The sequence below is a fragment of the Periplaneta americana genome, chromosome 6, assembly GCF_040183065.1.
Source record: "Periplaneta americana isolate PAMFEO1 chromosome 6, P.americana_PAMFEO1_priV1, whole genome shotgun sequence".
Classification (NCBI taxonomy): domain Eukaryota; kingdom Metazoa; phylum Arthropoda; class Insecta; order Blattodea; family Blattidae; genus Periplaneta; species Periplaneta americana.
This window is the reverse complement of record NC_091122.1, coordinates 39,806,436-39,826,949: the sequence shown is the minus strand read 5'-3', so window position 1 is coordinate 39,826,949 and position 20,514 is coordinate 39,806,436. Positions and strand designations below refer to the sequence as shown.

The following is a 20,514-nucleotide window of genomic DNA, read 5'->3' as shown; positions in this document are numbered from 1 at the left end:
CCACAGGTTTGTCAAAGGAAAATGGAAAGGAAGATCCTAAATGTTTCACTAAGAGAAAGACTCAGAAACGAGGAAATAAGGACAAAAATGCGCGATATTGTAGAAAGGGCAGAAAACCTAAAATGGAAATGTGGCGGCCACGTAGCACGCATGGATCACCAGAAATGGACGAATCGCATCACAATGTGGGACCCGAGAGAAGGACGACGGCACGTGGGACGACAAAAAACCAGATGGGCGGACTACTTCAGAACCAGAGCGGGAAGTCAATGGTCGAGAGTGGCACGAGACAGAGAAGTATGGAGGCAGCTGGCACCAAACATGAATCAACAAGCACCAGATAGGACAGAAAGTCAACGACAGTGAGTGTAATTCGTGTGAAGTGATATGAGGAAGTGTGGGGGATGAGTATGGTAGAAATGATCGAAGAGGGAAGTCAGGAACAGTGAAACGAAGAAATATCAGTAATATGACCAAGCTCCCAAGGACTCTCTCACCTTAGAAGCCTGCTTATGAGCAATTCCCTGTGACAACAGGAGGCCCTTGCCCTTACGGGATGTGTACGGGCTAAATTTATTATTATTATTATTATTATTATTATTATTATAAGTAACTTGCTCCAACCAAGATTTAAACCTGGGCCTGCTCGTTTCATGGTCAGACATGCAAACCATTACTCCACAGTGATGGACTTATTATAATGTTAGAGAGGAAGGAGGAAGAGAGGGCGAAGATCAGAGGACAGGTAGAGTGAGGTTGAAAGAAAACAGGAAAAAAAAAGTTGGCAGAGGAGAGTGTATTATTTCCATTGACCATTGAAATATACTATCTTATTATGATGTTAACTTCACGGGTTAATCAAACATAATACGTTAGTAGATTCGAATGAGGAAGGAGCTTATACTCACATATTATACCAATCTAATTTACAGTTTCTACATCACTTTTTATAACAATATAACTTTGGAAACCAGGTACTATGTCACGTGTATTACTTCCAGTGACACTAATGATCAATTTATACATTTAAAGAACATGCATCATTAACTGAATTATGCATTGTGGTGCAGAAGGAGTTATTATAATTTGTACCCGTTTCAAGTACTTCCAGAACGTCACTCAAATCCGCATATCCAAATTATAAAAAAATACATTTCCGGCTCAGGAAATGATGCATTATTACGGTTTACTAAATTAAGACACAGAAAAGGAACATAAAGAAAAATTAATAGCAAATTTAAAATCAACAGGAAATTATTCTCCTCGAAATCATCAGCTGTTCAAAATGAAGTCAATATTTTACATTGTACAGATTGACTGGAAACATAAAACATAAATACATTAAAATCAAATATGACACAATTCAAAACTTAACACAAAAATACCACACAAATATACTATAATGTTAAAATTATTTCTTAATGAAGGCAGTTGACATTTCTCGCCAAAATGTGACACCCAATGATCAACGAGCACATGAGAAGATTTCATTGCAATTTTGTTGTGTACTTCTTGTACTAACGTACAAGTACAGCCTTCAGTTCTCTTATCTATAAGTAGCCCTTACTGTGATTCAGAGCCACTATATTTATTCAAGGCCTCTCTACTCACCTCTATTTTCAAACACCAGGGCATATAGATTATTAAAAATTACAATTTTTACCAAATTTAGAAGATTTTTTTTATTCTATTTGATCTTACGACCATTTTCTGATAAATTACATTATTCAATTCGAGATATAATTAATCACTTATTCTATTTACATATATAACCGATCAAAATGTTGTTGAAATCACGAGATTTAATGTAACAATAATATAAACATGCAATAGGAAAATTCTTTGAACAAACGTATGCAAATTGTTGATGTGTTAGATTGATGGGAATTATTTCAATCTCAAAGAACGAGATTTTAACAACATTTCAATATGAAGTATATATGTATAAAAGTAAGTGCATAACCTTAAAATACATCTTATTTGAATAATAGCTGACATAAAAATAAAATCTTTAATTATGGTAAAGACATATTTTAATAGTCTACAGCGTGAGTATAAATGACTTCCCTGATTATGAAAATTATTTGTGGACAAACGATTGAACGTAGAAAATTATTAAATTTACGAGTGTATGGAGAAACTCTCCAAGTTTTTAAACATACCTTATAGGTGCTCGATATGGGCTTCTCTTGTGACCCTGCAGACATCAAGCCGATAGTTCAATTCATCCCACACACGGCTAAGTGTATCCATATCGATTACAGCGATGGCGTTGATGATGCGGGCGCGTAGCTCTGGCAGATTTTCCGGTAATGGAGGTACAAAAACAGAGTCTTTAACATACCCCCACAGGTAGAAGTCACACGGTGTTAAGTCAGGGGAACGTGGAGGCCAGGACAAGAGCTACATGTCGTCTCTCCTCGCGCGACCAATCCATTTGTTTGACAATCGGTCGTTCAGGAATGTCCAGACTCCGTTGTGGAAGTGAGGTGGAGCGTCATTTTGTTCTTATATGAAATCAGCACTATCACTCTCCAGCTGTATCATCAGCCACTCTTCTAACATGCCCTGACACGGTGGGTTCGAGAAAAAAGAAAGGGCCGTACACCTTGGACTTGGAAAGTGCAACGACAAAGACGACATGCAGCTCTTGTCCTGGCCTCCACGTTCCCCTGACTTAACACCGTGTGACTTCTACCTGTGGGGGTATGTTAAAGACTCTGTTTTGTACCTCCATTACCAGAAAGTCTGACAGAGCTACGTGCCGGCATCATCAACGCCATCACTGTAATCGATATGGATACACTTAGCTGTATGTGGGACGAATTGGACTACTGGCTTGATGTCTGCAGGGTCACAAGGGAAGCCCATATCGAGCACCTATAAGGTATGTTTAAAAACTTGGAGAGTTTCTCCATACACTCGTATATTTAACAATTTTTTACGTTCAGTCGTTTGTCCACAAATAATTTTCGTAATCAGGGAAGTCATTTATACTCACGCTGTATGTCTAGGATGACTTAATTATTAACCTATTATCGGAATTAAGTCGCTGTAGTGTAGTTGCAATATGAAGATTTTTTTTCGGTGAGTTCAATGGAGGCCATAGAAGTCTAAAGGACCAAATAAGGGGGCATGAGGAAGAAAAAACCTTTCTTTCAAACTTAGCTGTATCTTCATTTTAAGAACAAGGAACAACGCTCTCAAGCCTTGTATTCACCCTCATTACTAGGCTGTCGAACTGCAGTCCTGTGGGCTGGTGTGGGCTTCTTTCTGTGGTGCTGGACTCCGTCCCTCCACTATGATGTAATTAACCCTTTCCCATCTATGAATAACACATTCACAGCTAAATTGTCCTACACAGTGAATCAACAAGTTGCTAACTAGGGCACGTTCTCTGGTCTCTCACAGCTACAAACAATTTATATTGGGAGTAACAGTGGTTATATACCTACACAACAACACAATTTCATTGCCAGCAACAATGCTGAGTATCCCTCTATTCAATGAATCGTTTCTTTTGTTACCTTAATAAAACTGTACAAAGAAAGATTATAAAAACTTCTATTGATATTTCAAACAGTGCTCAAATGAAATAATACTATAAAATACATTATTACCTCTTTATGTAAAATCTTACTTATGAGGATTATTTATGAGAACAAAAGCATCAGAGAACTGTCGTTTTCTAATAAAGTTTCTGGCGCTTATATGTTTTTTTCTGTCAATTTCCTATGTATTAAGGGGATGCGCTACTGAAAAATATCAGTTTTTGAAGAAATTTCATATATTTTTTTTTTTTTACTCTAAAAATATTTTACTTACAAGCCATGCAAATATAATATAATATGTGAAATAAATAAAATTCTGATTTTTGAGTTCCAAAAAACGAAATTTTGAACATTATCCTTGCTTCATATGCTAAATTCCAATGCTCCATTACCACAAGCTGTCTTTCAGCTATAATATGCACTATTAAAAACATAGAAAACTCTTGTTTTAGGTTCCAAAAAAACGGTTTCTAAAAATAAACGTGTTATTTTCAAATTTTATTTTTAAAAAAAGTTATTTCTTGACTTTGGTCATTGAAATTTTCCAGATTAATTCATAATCATGATCATTATATGCTGTTAAAATTTCAATAAAATGTAGAAATTAGAAAATTCAGTAGTGCATCCCCTTAATCCTCTAACAACCAATTTTTACGATGTTTGTAATGAATGAGAAAGTACCGTAAATTAATAATAACGCCAAATTGTTCACATAATTATAATCCCAAAAAAGGCACAGAATTTGTGGAATGGAAACGAAAGGCTTCCTTTTTAAATAATTTAAACGTTTTCTTATACTGTAGCGCATTAAAGGATAAATTTCAGTTTTGCTCTCTAAGTATGTTTTAAGAAAATCGATATTATAATGGATTAAGCAAGGATTATATTGTATTGATGAGAGAACAGTTTTCAACAGTAGTATGAATTTAGAGATTATTCATTAATTTATTTAGTGTTTATTTCCCATATAATATTTGAATAGAGTTTATTATACAAGACTACTTTCATTCAATGATTAATTTGGAATTTAACTTGACTTAGTAAGAATTAGTAATTTAAATGGTACAAAAGTACGAACAAAATTTACAAGACTTTCTGGCAACACATACGAGAAGTAATGGAAATCTTCTTCTAAATTTGACAGATAGCTATAATTTCAAGGTAGAATATGTATGAACATTTACATTTCAGTTCAGCTTGAGTAAATACAGTATATGTGGGACACTTCAAACATTGTAGATGGCTAATTGTGTGATAAAGTGGTCATGGGTAATCACAATTTACACAGAAGGCTATGGTTGACATTTGTCACATTGTTCTTCTAGCTAACATAATTCTTTCTGGGCATCTCATGACATTCTTGTAATGACATTGAAAGGGAAGTACTAAATTATTGTCATGACAGTTATGCACTTTTGTCTGATAACATTTAAATATAGGATACAATCCCTTACACATGTCTGTATAATAATTTCCCTCTGAAAAATTTAAAAAGTCTTGTCATTGTAAAATATCGTCATTCTAACTTGAAATGAATCACTATTTACCATAAATTACACAAACACACTACTACTTACCTTACAATTCTAATTTGGTCAAAGTTCAATATTTTTCATGAAACTATACGTACCTATGAACTATATAAATTATTTAGGATTACAGTTTACAAGGAATATACTGGATACTAAGTCTTCCATCATCAAATAAATTAAGTTCACATGCTGTGTGTGTAAGTGCAAACATAAATATCCAGCTCTATTCAATATAAAATTCTTAACTTCCCTTCACTGCATTCTCTCTGTAGTGACACAATAGACATTTCTTTTTATAACTACTTTCTATGTGCAATAGGTCATAACAAGCTCTACGTTTGACTGACGTTCAAGAAATAATGTTTAAAATCGAGAGGGAAATTTATACAGCAGCATATTTGTAGAGAAGTAATCCCATATTTCCTCCAGCATAATTTTCTACCTGTTTGTGTGAAACATAAATAAATATAAAATGAAAGTTTCCGTAGTATTTCTTTAAAGAAATATGCATGCATTGTGGGAAACAAAAGTAGAGTCTGAACATATGTTAAATTATTGTTGTTTACATGTGAAAACTTGAAAAAGATGAACTGAAGGAAAATCGAAAAATATTGCATTCATATAAAATAGTGAAACTGGGCAATAATTTAGCAAAGCATTCCAGTCACATAACACTAGCAGGCAAATTAAGGAGAAATGGAGAGGATCTTGGTTCACATTCCAATGAATGAAGTTTGAAATAAAGAAAAGGGCATCAATTTCACATCTCAAGACAGCCATTCTTTTTGTTTCATTCCATTTCATCATTGCAAAGCTTGTAAGCATTTCAAGACAATGCATGTGTGTATATGTGTAATAGGCAGTTTAATATCAGATAAGGTTTGTGATAATGTTACAAAAATTGTTATACTGAGTTTGTTTATAAAGGTAACATCCATAACAATACTATAATCACACAAATAACTAAACTAAAGATTATTATTCTTTGAGTATGTAAACATTGTTTTGTTTAGTGTTACACTTTTGTGCTTTGAATGTGCTTAAATTTAAGTTCAAGTTCGACATTAGAAGTACACTTAATGTATTTTATTTAATTGTATCTGCTACTTTTATTCAGAATTATGTTGGATATATTATACCGGTACCTCATTTTACCAAATTGTAAATTAATTACAGTATGTGCCAATTACATTCCTTAAGAACTAAAATAACACTTTTCAAACCAAATATTTAATTGTTTTAACCTCTTTAAGTAAACATTATTAATTTTTTGATCCCACAGAATTCTCTGTTATGGTTATTATTTGTTAATGACAGAGAAAAATTAGCTCCGACATCGGGGATCGAACCCAGAATCCTCAGTTCTATTCACTGGGTGCTCTACCACTGAGCTATGCCGAAGCTCAATCCACAGCACTGGATCGAATCTTTCTCCATTAGTTGTTTTCCAAAGATTCAATCCAGTGCTATGGATTGAGCCTCAGTGGTAGGGCACCCAGTGCGTAGAATTGGGGGTTCTGAGCTCGACCCCCAGTGCTGGAGGGAATTTTCCTCTGTCATTAACAAAATTTTTAAGTAAGTTTAATTCAGTATAGTATAACGAACGGTAGGCTACATTCTAATTTATGTATTTTGAACTGGGAAAATGCCAGGGACTTGTCGGTGTCAGATCCATAACCCACTTTATTTACAGTGCTATGGAAGTAGCCTTGAAACATACGTGTGCATTGCATTATTAACTATTTAATACAATTTATGTCCAATAATACGGAAATAAATTAACTGCACACAGCAGTTTTAGAAAGCATAAAAGCTTAATTGCTCCACTATTGCGCCAACATTTTCTATAGCGAACTACATGTTCATGGACTCATTGTCGACACTAGTGGATGAAATCTATATAACTTTACAGTCGCAGCGTTTCCATCGTTTTGTCAGCAAACCAGTTAGTTGCTATAAAAGTTTTCCTGAGAGAAAGTCAGTAGTGTATTATTTGTAATATTATACAAATGTTAGAATGATGTTACGGTAAAAAAATGCAACTGGTAGTGAGAAATGGGGGAAGGCGAGAAAGAGGAAGAAGTCAACTGAAATCCCCAAAATTATTAGATATTTTTTTCAATTACCAACTTGTGATGAAACCAGATGAAAGGAAATTTGTGAATAAACTGAAAACTTCAGTACGAACGAAGTTCTTGTAGGAAAATCTCATGAAGAAGAGTGCGATTCTAGCAATAATCAAACTTGGGATGGTACCTTCAGAGTAGAGTTGATAGGCTACAGTCCACCCTTCTACCCCTCTCACTGCACGTAAATGCGACCAACATTTATTTCAGAACACTATCAATCAATTTAATTATTTCTTTAATTATTGTATTTAGCTCACCATTTATTTTAGCAATTACCGGTACTTCATAGATTCTCTTACCACTGTGCAAAACTAATAATGTTAAAGTTTTAATTTACCAGTACTAATTTCCTGTAATTTTACATTCTACTAGTTTATTTTTCATGTGTCTTAGTGAAACTTACAGCAGATTCCGTATAGGCCAGTTTCTATCTGATGCTTTTCCAATTCACTGAGGGCTAAAGCAGAGAGATGCACTATCACCTTTACTTTTTAACTTCGCTCTAGAATATGCCATTAGGAAAGTTCAGGATAACACAGAGGGTTTGGAATTGAACAGGTTACATCAGCTTCTTGTCTATGCAGATGACGTGAATATGTTAGGAGAAAATCCACAAACAAATAGGGAAAACGCGGAAATTCTACTTGAAGCAAGTAAAACGATAGAGTTGGAAGTAAATCCCGAAAAGACTAAGTATATGATTATGTCTCGTGATCAGAATATTGTACGATATGGAACTATAAAAATTGGAGATTTATCCTTCGAAGAGGTGAAAAAATTCAAATATCTTGGAGCAACAGTACCGGTAACAAATATAAATGACACAGGGGAGGAAATTAAACACAGAATAAATATGGGAAATGCCTGTTATTATTCAGTTGAGAAGCTTTTGTCATGTAGTCTGCTGTCAAAAAATCTGAAAGTTAGAATTTATAAAACAGTTATATTACCGGTTGTTCTGTATGGCTGTGAAACTTGGACTCTCACTTTGAGAGAGGAACAGAGATTAAGGGTATTTGAGAATAAGGTTCTCAGGAAAATATTTGAGGCTAAGAGGGATGAAGTTACAGGAGAATGGAGAAAGTTACACAACACAGAACTGCACGCTTTGTATTCTTCACCTGACATAATTAGGAACATTAAATGCAGACGTTTGAGATGGGCAGGGCATGTAGCACGTATGGGCGAATCCAGAAATGCATATAGAGTGTTAGTTGGGAGGCCAGAGGGGAAAAGACCTTTGGGGAGGCCGAGACGTAGATGGGAGGATAATATTAAAATGGATTTGAGGGAGGTGGCATATGATGGTAGAGACTGGATTAATCTTGCTCAGGATAGGAACCAATGGCGGGCTTATGTGAGGGTGGCAATGAACCTCCGGGTTCCTTAAAAGCCAGTAAGTAAGTAAGTAAGTACTAGTTTATTTTTGTGTCGCATATAGTTAGTGCACAGATAGAAAAATGAATTACATGCTAATCAGTAGTAAAATTTAATATTGAAAATATTTGCCTTGGCTAGTAATAATATTTTCCGATAATAATTTTGATGACATAGAACACAAGGAAGAAGGGTTGCACATCTTGAATAAGTTCTGACCACTCGAATATCCTTCTCACTGTCTATACAATTAATAATGGTAAATCTATAGACCAGGCCTGCACAAGGTTTGCGCTCTGTGAGCCGGCTCACAGCTCATGAGCAGAATGCAGATATTGGCTGCACTCTGTATAAGGGTGGACTGGAAGAAAATATACAAAAAAAGAAAGTACTAGTACGAGTGTTTATGAAATGAATTCCCGTTCAGTGTTTGCAAAACTATCTTGGACTATTATTAATTAATAAAGAAATATTTATTTTACAGAAATAATAGAAATTCTATAGCTACTTAAATGTACAATATCATTTTGTTATATTTTTATTTATCAGTACATCAAAACGAGGTTTTATGCTGTTGGCAGCTGAAAGGAACAGTAGGCTACTGATCGTAATGAAACATCAGTTACAGATGTTCGATATCTGCCTTCATTAAAGTTGATTATAGAAAACTGCTGCTCACAAATATAAATGTTGAGCCAAACATAGCAATAATTTTCACAGCCAGCCTGTGTAGTCGTGGTTATTATTGCTAATGTTTAGTCTTGTAAAACTCAACCAGGCTAGTAGTATTATTCCAACGATCTTTAGCCCTTAGGTCACATTGAAGATCAATAAGTTGGAGCTGTAAATCGTTACATGTTAAATGTTATGTTCCGTCTTTTAGATTGCTCCACACTTTACTGTAGCAGTAGGTAAGCAACGTGAAACAGTTACTGAGAATAGGCCTACACACTGCTCTTCACTAGATAGCTGAATGGTAGTTTCCCTCTCCTCTACCTATAGCAAGTCTATATCATTCTGACGAATCTTTCTCTCCGTTTCGGCGAGCGGAAAACACGGCTCTCCCGCTCCGGAGGAGCACGCGCGCTCGTTGAGCGCTGTTTGTGCAGGAATGCTATAGACGAAGTGTCTAAAAATAGTTGAAAGAACCTGTAGAAAGTGTTTCATTTTAATTTTTGGAGTGTGTATGAAGATATCATGCAAGACAAACAGAGAAATAAGACAAAAAGCAGTGCTGCAGCAACTGGTAGCCGAGATGGATGACAATAGGAATTCAGTAACAGTCCATAGGGTTGTAGACTTGCACCAATCAGTCTATTATCTCTTATTACTCAGGTTCTGTTTTGAGATGAACTATATTGATGATCGATAACCACACCACTGCGAATCATACAGACCCAGAAAGAAATTTGTTAATTAATTTGTGCACATGCGATGATGTCAAAGACGCAGTTAAGACACTGCGCTGTAAGCCGGAAGGTCGTGAATTCGATTTCCAATAGGGTCATGGATTTTTTCCAACAATGTAATCTTTCCGCCTTACTAGGGTTCACTTAACCTCTAACAGAAATGAGCACCAGGGGGGATTTCCTTGGGAGTGAAGGCAGGTAGAGCTGACATCTATATTACTACTCAGTACTGACTGTCTCGTGAGGTGAAAGCTTCAATATCCTGCCCGCTAAGGGCCTTTCAGAGCCTCTAATTGGATAGATTTGCATTTTTTACCATGATCCCTTAGTTTAATATTCGTAGTAACATTATAAGTAAGTTTGTAACAAAGCAGGCACGAAATGATAAATATTTCCACCCAGCATTTAGAAATTTATAAATCGAATGGTTTAGCAAGATTAAACCATTTACCCTTTATTTGGAAACAACCGAGCATTTAATAGCGCATATTGTGCGAAATTCAGTAAAAGTAAAGTGCTGAAAGCCTAGATCATATATGTAACAGATAGATCGGCCTTATAGACTTTCACGTTAACAACTTTTGTCAAGTTTACTACTCTGCCATCTAGTTGTTACATAAGGATTCAAGTCATAATTCCCATTTGAATTGCATTAGCGACTGTACTGCCATCTCGTGTTCGTTTACGGCGGACGGGTGGCAATCCTGGCGGTTGCTCTCTTCAAAATGCTGCCGATTTTAACATAGCAATGAGTTATCTGTTACATATATGATCTAGGCTGAAAGGGAATCAAAGGGTGGGAAAACTTTTAAAAATTCGTGGCAGGTTAAATATTCTTGGATTATTAAGATGGAAATAAGGCCATAACACTGTGCTAAGTTTGCAAGAAAGCCGAAAATGAAAAGTTATTGAATGTTTCTACCAAAGGGGACTTCAGTTTCCATTTCTTATAGTTTTTCAACTGGAAACACCATTAATAAAATTCAGTGCTATGAAACAACTCACTGTCATCAAGAATCATGGTGCAAAACAGAGGCGGTGAAAAATGGGGTGAATGTTCCTTCAAGGCTGAATCTGACATACAGATCAAATAAGTAATTTTTACTAGCTTATTAAGTTCTGAAGTTAAGATTCACTGGTGTTTACAAGCTATTTTGAAGGATAATCCTGCAAGTAAGTTACACGACTCGGAAAATGAAATGCTTTAAATTACAGCTAAAAAATGCTTCGTTTACTAGCTAGTGAAATCCAGAGAACATTATAGCCATCGATCGCCGGAATCAAAGAAGTCTCATTCTTGATCCCACTGTCTGTTTTGAGAAGGATGGTCAACAAGCCAATAACGTTAATGATGAAAAGAAGTCTACTTACAATCCATGTATTCCTCACTTCAGTGAGAGATACAAAATGAATATTAATACATGGGAAGTGAAAAGACTTCTTTTTGGCGCTAGAGGAACTTCATTTAAGTTAATCAAAACCATTCTTCTTTCTCTTAAATTTTTTAATGAGGACATTAACAAAATTTGCATAATGGTATTGAAAGATTCAATAATCATTTTACACAATCACTTGTATAACACTACGTAATATATATTTTTTTATACTTCATTTCATTACTCTTCATTGTACTTTCATCTCATGTTTCTCCGAAATCAAATTGTACTTTATTTTTAAACTTATCATTATTCTGTATTCTCTCCGCGAATCACATTGCATTTTATTTTTAAGTTAACCTCTGCTTTGTTTTCTGGATCCTAGTGGTCAGCCGTAGATGTCGGCCAGATGTCCCAAATTGTGGAATTAGTAGTTTGATCACCTTTTTGATGAAATAACTAATGTAGCCGTAAAAGAACATGTTTCTATATGTTTGAGTGTTGTTTCCGAAGAGCTTAAAAAAAATAAAATTATTTCATTTCAGCAACAGATGCAACAACACTATTCAATTGTTAATAATGTTCTATTAAGTCTAGGTTAAGTATGAAAAATTGCCACGGGCAGTGTTATCGTTATAGCAGTAGGCTACTGCAAACTTGGATGGGAAATATACGGAGCTACAGTCTAGAATTTTACAAGTTAATTCAAAGGAAAGGTCAATGCACTGTTTAATGCATTACTTAAATTTAGCAGTGTAAGATGGCGTTAAGACATATCACAACTTGTAAAAATGTGCTATTAAAGACTGTCTCAATGTGGTAAAGGAGTCTTCAAAAAGGTTGAATTGGTTTAATGCCATCAGAAAAACAGATGAACATTAAACAAAATAAAATGCGAGACTTGAGACCCAATACGATTCACTATCACAAAGCTCTTGGTTTAAGATCCATGATAAACAGCTACAAAGATGTATTTTTGTTTCTTTCAGAATTTTCTGAGAATGATAGAAGTAATGTTATTACAGGAACATGGGGTCACTTATCACTGACGAAGTCATTAGAACACTTTGCTTGCTTAAATATGTTAGTAATGATTTTCATTACCATTGAGGCAATTAATGCAAAACTACAAACTGTAAACCTTCACTTTCACAAAGCAACATGCCTCATTAAAAAATTGTTACATATCACTTGTGGTAAATCTGAAGCTTTGAACCTTTCTGGACCAAACGACAAAGAGAGTGCGTAATCTAAAATTAACAGAGCCACAGATTTCGAAGCAAATGGAAATGTCTCGATGCTTGAATAACAGCATACAATTACAGATGTGAATACTTTTTCTGAGTGTGCATTTTATAAAATTACGAACTGTGCAATTGTATTCGTTAACAAACATTTCCAAACAATGAATTAATAAACACTAGAAAATTTTGTTACTGGTAAAGTAGATGACGCTATGTAAGATGTTTTTTCGACAACAATATTAGTGACTATGTAATCTTTTGGTTGCACGTGTGAAAATGCTGAACATAAAAACATGAGATGTAGTGGAATCCCTGAAAATAAATGTTACTCGTAAAATGTTTCTGAATTCGTGGAATTCCAAAGTCTAATTCTAACAATGCTTGTTTCCATGCTACAGCTCAAAGATGATATTTTTGCTTTGAAAAAAACTAAAAACAAAGAAACTTTTCTGTGGTTAACAATGACTCAGAAAAGGCTCAATCAATCACATGGCCATTTTGAATGTGCACAAGAACCGTGCTTAAAAATTTGGACTTGGAAGAAACACAGCTAGGATTAACATATTTGCTGTTTAATGATGAATAATAATAATTCTTTATCATCGATTTTATAGCTTTAATATTCCATTTAGGAAAATAGGTGCAAAATACATGTTAATTTCTCAAAGTAAAGGTATTCCCTATACATATCATGAAGGCACTTGGGGGTCAAGAAGGTAGACCACCATGCTTTCTTGACCTCGGCACTAGAATGAGGTGGTGTGGTCGGCACCACGCTCCGAGAGCCTTTTCATCCCCAGGAAAGACCCAGTACTCAATTTGATAGGAGGCTGAGCGAACTTCGGGACTATTCTGTACTTACGTTTGGTGACAAGAAGATCCTATCCAAAGTATTTCTTTGAGTCGAAAATTATTTTAAACATTATTATTATTATTATTATTATTATTATTAATCCTATTTTACATTAATATTTTAGGGTTGAAGTTTAGCAAAGTATATCTCATATAATAACAATATTCAAGTCTGGCTTTCAGGTATAGCTCCCTGTGAAGCTGATTTGAATAATTTCAAGAAAAAAATTGTTCCAGAGCCGGGTATCGAACCCGGGATCTTTGGCTGAGCGCGGCAACGCTCTACCGATTGAGCTTCCCAGGAATGTACCAGACACCAGCTCAATTTTTCCTATTTAATCGGTAGGGCGTTGGTGGTCCCAGCCAAAGGTCCCAAGTTCGATACTCGGCCCCGAACAATTTTTCCCTTGAAATTATTCAGTAACAATATTGTTAATATCATTCCTCTATTTATGTGACGAATAAAAATTAACCCTTAATAATCAATTTTTAAAACAGGACAGTAGGACCACCAGATGGATTTTCTTCAGGACAGCCTTTTGAATATCCCCAAATGCCTGGAACCTATACTATATGCATCACTTGAAAGATAGAGAAGAAGAAGAAGACTATCCACAAGGCGTAAATGAAGAGATTCCAGGAAAAATCGTAATAGCTCCCCGACATGTTTGCATAAAATTACGTGTTGAAGCTCAATTCTTAAAAACAATCTGATGCTGTTTGATAGACTGACTCAACAAGCATGAAAGCAATGATCTTCAGTGATACGCTCATGTATGTTAACCGGTACAATAAATACAAATGCAGTTCGGAAATATATTGATTGCATCATGTGTGTATGTATGTATGTATGTATGTATGTATGTATGTATGTATGTATGTATGTATGTATGTATGTATGTATAGTAATTAGAACGAATCTGGATTTTTGCTCTCAGGAGATTTTGAATTTCATTATTAAATCGTAATTATTTCGGCATTTAATTATGCTGTGGTAACACCGAGAAATATATAATTATGTAATTATATATTGTACTTAATCTCGAAGTAACAGATAAGAAAGAAAATAATCAGAATGTTTAGAAATTCAGATACAAGACGTATTTTTCTTTTATTATTTATTTGTTTATTGAGGACAATACTGCTATGAACGTATGGTTGAACTCCCATTGCAATGAGTAATAAGGGAAATGTATTCAAACATACAATTGCCTAAATTTCATTGCTTCTGTATGAATGTAGGAGACGAATATTTTTGTACATTCTCTCTTCATATTAAAAGTTCAAATGTTACAACATTTTACTGTAAAATGTGCTGGAAGAGTTATGCTTAGAAATAAAACTGAACATTTTAAAAATACCATCACTCGACATGTTTGTAAACAACAGAAATTAAATTAACTGAAGAAAAAAATTACGAAACTTTGGAGATAAGACTTATATGAGGCACTCAGAAGCAAAGTAATACAAATGACATTTAGCAAGTTTTGAGATAAATGACTTTGATGTCGAAAAGGAAATTAAAAAATCTATTACAGAACTATATTGCTGTAAATTTACAGTTGTGTATGTTGGTACCTATATTTTTAACTTCTAAATAGAAATTATCTATTCTAAAACATTTTAAGTAAAATAGGGTCCTAAAGTCACTTTTATTATTTTGCCACGAAAATATTTTTGTGGAGAAGTAATATAAGTGCAACAGTTTTCAGTATTTATATATTACTTAAAACAAGAACAAGAACATTGCTTACAACATTTAAACATTCCTGTCTTAACAGCATTTGAGCTTTCTGATTATCATATTATAACACAAAATGTGTCTGTGTAACCGAAAGAATCCCTCAGTCAATCTTCTTAACGTATCCAGCTGTTTGCTGACAACATAAGTCCATTATAGTCCATTAATTTTTTGTTTTTCATGAGAAGTGAGAGGTATTTTGAATGGTGTTCATTATAGATGCCTGTTGCTAGTAGCCAGAGTAGTCAATATATACTGCAATTAGTATTGATGATTTTAATTTACTTCTTTTGTGGTTTATGGATGGACAGTATAGAAGATCTTCATCATGATTATTAGACCACAGACAAGTAGGAGTATCCGAAATGTGAAATCGGTGTAGGTGCAATTGAGTGACAATGTGACCTGTTCTGGCTCTTGTTAAAAATGTTTAAACATGTCTGGGCAATTTTTTGTACATTTCCAGGTCATTTGGTTTCTTTTGAATAGACTGTAAAATTTTTCCTTTTTCAGAAGAGAACCAATTTTTTATCCATAAGTTTATAAAATGAGACTTTATTGAAGCAAAGGCAATGGATAGAGATATCACTTGAAGAGGTTTTGGTAGCAAATATGTTGCCTATTTCGCAACGTTATTGACTTTCTCGTTTCCAGGTGTACCACAATGACTAGGTATCCATTGAAATGTTATTTCCTTTTAGAGTTTGTTTAGTTTAATTAGTTGTTTCTGAATTGGAATAATTCTATGAGTGTAGGCCTATAGGTTTGGTACATATTTAACTATATTAAATATAGCTTCCTTGTATTCGGTAAGTATGCATTTAGATTTTTCAGAAATTTGAGTAACACACTGAAGAGCAGCATCAATAGCTAGCAATTCAGTGTCAAGACGGAGGATGATTAACATGGTATGAAGTAACTTTCTAGATATTTTGGAATATAATACCCTGCTCCTGATGTCCCATTATCAGTGTTTAGAGATCCATCTGTATAAATTTGAAGATGATCCTTTATGTGCTGCAGAGTAGTTCCATGGCATCTAACTTAAGAATGTATGGAGAATAATTTTTGGAATGATTTCCTGGAATTTGTATGCTATGTTCTGGAATTACCCATTTCCATGGAGGAATTTCACAAACTGAAGTTTTAACAATGAGTGTGTCTGTGATATAGACTCGTATTTCTTCTTTGTTTATTTTGTAGAAAATACACAGGATATTATCTGACACTTTGAATAACATCTGAGATCTGGATGAGGCTTGCAATTTTAAATGTATTTTTAGATCCTTTTTTAATACATAGTGTCTGATAGGTTGAATATTACATTCAATTTCTAGGGCAACAATTGATGTCGTTTTTAGTTCTCCGAAAGAAGAGGGTTAAGAAAATGTTTAATTTTAAATGTAATTCAGCCTTAGTCGCTGTTCATTGCGTCACTAGCCTCATCTGAAGAACTCGCATCTCTCTCTGCTGCAACATCTATGTTTCTGTCATGAAGTGCATCTGTAGTAGGAGTCTACCGCGAGTATTCCTTGAACTTTCTCTTCCATGCACTCTTCCACCACCTGCAGTCCTTATTATAGGACCATCCTTCATGCTTCAGGTCACCAAATAAAGAGTAGTGTATGGATGAATTTCTTTAGCTATTGCAAGTTGCTCCACGTAGCAAAAGTTATTCTTATTGTATAGTTGGTCCAGCTCAATGTGTGCAGGCCTTCCACGAAGATGTTTCGAATATGTAATCTATTACTTCTCTCCATTGTGCCAAATGAATTGGTCATAAACAGAAGAAACGCAACAACAATATGTAAACAATGCACTTGTATTAGTTTGCCTCTCAGTCAAAACTCTGTATGCATTGTAATACAAGAGTAAGGCCAATATGGAGCAGCACTGACTGGAACTGCACTTATATTACTTTTTCTCTGAACAGAAGTGACATTAAAGATTTAGAATATACACTTATCTCAATTTTTTTTAAAATGTCACTTGTATCACTTTACTTCTGAGAGTGCCTCATATATGATTTTCAACTTGTTCAATATAGTGCACGATTTTTATGTTCTTGCACCACATTAAAAATGGAGAAATACCGGTAACTAACATTTCAAAGTAAGAATCGGCTTCATCATCAGGGAAGGCAAGGTGTGGGAGATCTATCTGTTGGATCCATTTCAAGGAGCTATTCCCCAGCTCGTGACAGATAATGTATCAAACAGGAGAATAAAATTGCTCCTTGTCTTCTCTAATGCTGAAACTATTATTCATTCATTCATCATGTTCTGCCCAAGGGCAGATCTTTCACTGCAAACCAAGCTTTCTCTAGTCTTTCGTATTTTCTGCTTTCTTCTTTACTGAAGCCTTTATGTAGGTCCGAAATTTTGGTTGTTCATGTTTTTATTGGACGGTGCAAGTACCCCAGAAATTTGGAGATTTTGATAAGAGAATGTATGATTGAGCCTCATGTAACGACTTACAAACAAAGTAGTAAATACTTTTTTAGTTAGTAGGAGACGTAACTTTAAAGTTCCGAGTAACAACAAAAAACAAGTATTAATTACCATTAAATTTGTAGTTCTCAGTAGGGATATTATAGAAGACAATGACAATACTTTTAATGAACACTGCTTGAAACTGAAATAATTATTGCACTTCATAAACTATATAGTACATCATAGCTACATGATATGAGTCACCAGTCTAATATTTAGAAGTGGAATTATTAAAATAACATTTAAAAGAAAATTAAATATTTTTAATTTAAAGCCAACTGTACAGCATTCTCTACCCACTTCTGTGAGCGCTGAATTAATTTTTCGTGTTTATTCTTCAGAAAAAGAATAATGAACTATTTTTATGAAACGTTGCTTGAACAATATTTGTTAGGCTGCAAAACGGTATTTGTCGAATACAGGGGGGAGCGCCATTAATCCTTCCCATTGAAGGCTTTAAGGAACCAACCTGGACAAATACCCAATGTCCCATCCCTACCTTCCCGTGGTGCAGCTGTTAGTAAGCATAATTTTACGAGCTGAACTAAAGGGAGGGGCTACTCATCCATTAGCACTGGTCAGCTTGATGAGTTAATGACTGAATTTGGTATAATTTTTCTCTATTCTCTTTACCCTTTCCTATCCAGTCCTCTGACTGAACTCTTACTTTCTTCGACCCCGACAGTATTAGAGCATTCGAGGCCTAGGGGTTCATTTCACTTTGCTTCCTACCCTTTCTACTTTTCTGTTCCTAGTGCTGACCTACTATGGCACTAAAATCGTCCTCCAGTGGCTTAAAGAGGGAAAGCTGGTGATCAACAAGATCTTCCAACTAGGTCTAGTAGACCCGTCAACCAACAGCAGGCGTGGTCCTCCAGACATTCTGGGGGTTGTGTGTGGATGAAGTAGCCACCAAAACGTTAAAATATGGTGTTCACTTAAATCGGCTACAACTTGCCATACCTGTGCTTCAGTGGCTGATCATGACAATATCTTTGAAAAGTATTGGAGTGCAAGAGGTCAAATTACTTTATTGTTAAGGGTATATGTACATGAACGACCACAAATATTATCAGAAAATGCAGGCTGTATGTTTCTAAAATTTTATAAGGACATGAACTCACAATTGGACAAAAATTATGTGGCACCACAACAAGTCTTATTAGAACTTAAATATCTGATAAAAGTATAAAAAAGATTACTAATAATATTTTTAAGAATTCACTTTGTACTCTAAATTAAATTTTCCAAAATTTGAAAATTTTCATACATATTATTTCATAACTCCACAACCATTAGAGATATAATTCTGAAATTTTGTACACTGATTTAACATATATTTATGCAAAAGGCAGAGTACAGTAATGCCCATCTCTCTGAAAATAGGAAAATTAGGTCACAAAACATTATGTAAATTTCAATATATTTTATATAGGACAAATAAAAAATTAATTGTAATAAAATAAACAACTCTACATGTCTGAGAGTAGTCTACTTCTCAGAAATAAGTGTTTATTACATGCAGGAAAAATATTAAAGATGTCAGAGAGACCATAACAATGTTATAGTTACCAATGATGTAACTGCAGATTTTTTTTTCATATTCTGATAAAACTGGTTTGAAAAATAGTATTAGTAACCTTTCTTATACTTTTATCAGATATTTAAGTTCTAATAAGTCTTGTTGTGGTACATTGTAATTTTTGTCCAATTGTGAGTTCATTTTCTTATACAATTTTAGAAATTTAGAGCCTGTATTTTCTGATAATATTTGTGGTCGTTCACGTACATATACCCTTAAACCCCTGGCATTAGAAAACAACAAACAACAACAATATTTGTTAGTAACCTGTAGATTGTTTTTCATTACATATTAACGTCATTTATTTAAACACTATAATGCAATCCCACGTCAGATGTATACTTTCATTATTATAAAACAATATTACATGGACCTATTTTTAATTAAATTATTAAATAAGTATACTCTTATTTATTTTCTAACCTAAACCAATGTGTAAATATATTACATTTTGAAGAGAAGTTCTCTTGAACCTTAGCAACGGTGTTGATTATTATTCATTTACCTATTTCAATAGTAAGCTTGTGAATATAGCTTACGTAGGTGACAGTGAGTGTGCATTTATGTGACTGTATGTGTATTTATGTATATAATCAGCAATAAAATACACCATCCATAAAGTTAAAAGCCATGCACAGAGACAGGAGAATGGGGGAATAATTATGCTAAGTTCATTTGTACCAAAGTACTTACCTGGAGGCTAGTGTTGTGATCGGCCCTATAGTCTAACTGTGTCTGTGTAGGTAGATGATCTAGCAACAAAGAGAGAGACACACAGACAGACTGACAGAGAGAGACAGAGAGAAAGAGACAGAGAGAGACATCGAGAGGAGAAAGAGAGACAGAGCGGAGAATACACCCACCAGCTCATCAGCTCAGCCCAACATAATCCAACCAAATGACTTAGCTACCATGTTCTAATAGAGGTCTCCATACTCATTCTATCAGCTTCACATTCTGATTAAAGCCAAATTATACCTCCAAATTGTAAGTAATCCATAAAAGCGAATGCAACACTCAGCTCAGTTGCTTTTTAGCCGGGTAAGCGGTAAGAAAACCGATTAGTTTTAAGTTGATATGGTCCAAAATTATTTTAAAGTCAAAGCAAAGACAAAAACCTCTTGCTTCTGCCTGGAATTAATCTCACGATATTCTAATTCATACGCAGTTACTCCACTAATTGATGCAATAATATTAAAAAGAATGAACTTTAAAAAAATTGATTTTGT

At 34.5% G+C, this 20,514-nt stretch overlaps 1 protein-coding gene across 19 annotated transcripts in view; it reads right to left on the bottom strand.

The window, feature by feature from the left end:
* Rbp (RIM-binding protein) overlaps positions 1-20,514 on the bottom strand; it is a 409,454-nt gene that overhangs the window by 14,093 nt on the left and 374,847 nt on the right. For 8 of the 19 annotated variants that reach the window (XM_069827954.1, XM_069827944.1, XM_069827950.1 and 5 more), the window contains one exon: positions 19,748-20,037. The exons of 1 other annotated variant lie outside the window; for it this stretch is intronic. In XM_069827954.1, coding sequence (XP_069684055.1) covers positions 19,946-20,037 — 92 coding nt within the window. In that variant the 3' untranslated portion in view covers positions 19,748-19,945. Of the gene's footprint in view, positions 1-19,685; positions 20,038-20,514 lie in introns of those variants that run through there. 10 more of the 19 variants (XM_069827939.1, XM_069827946.1, XM_069827952.1 and 7 more) reach the window with 4 other exon arrangements.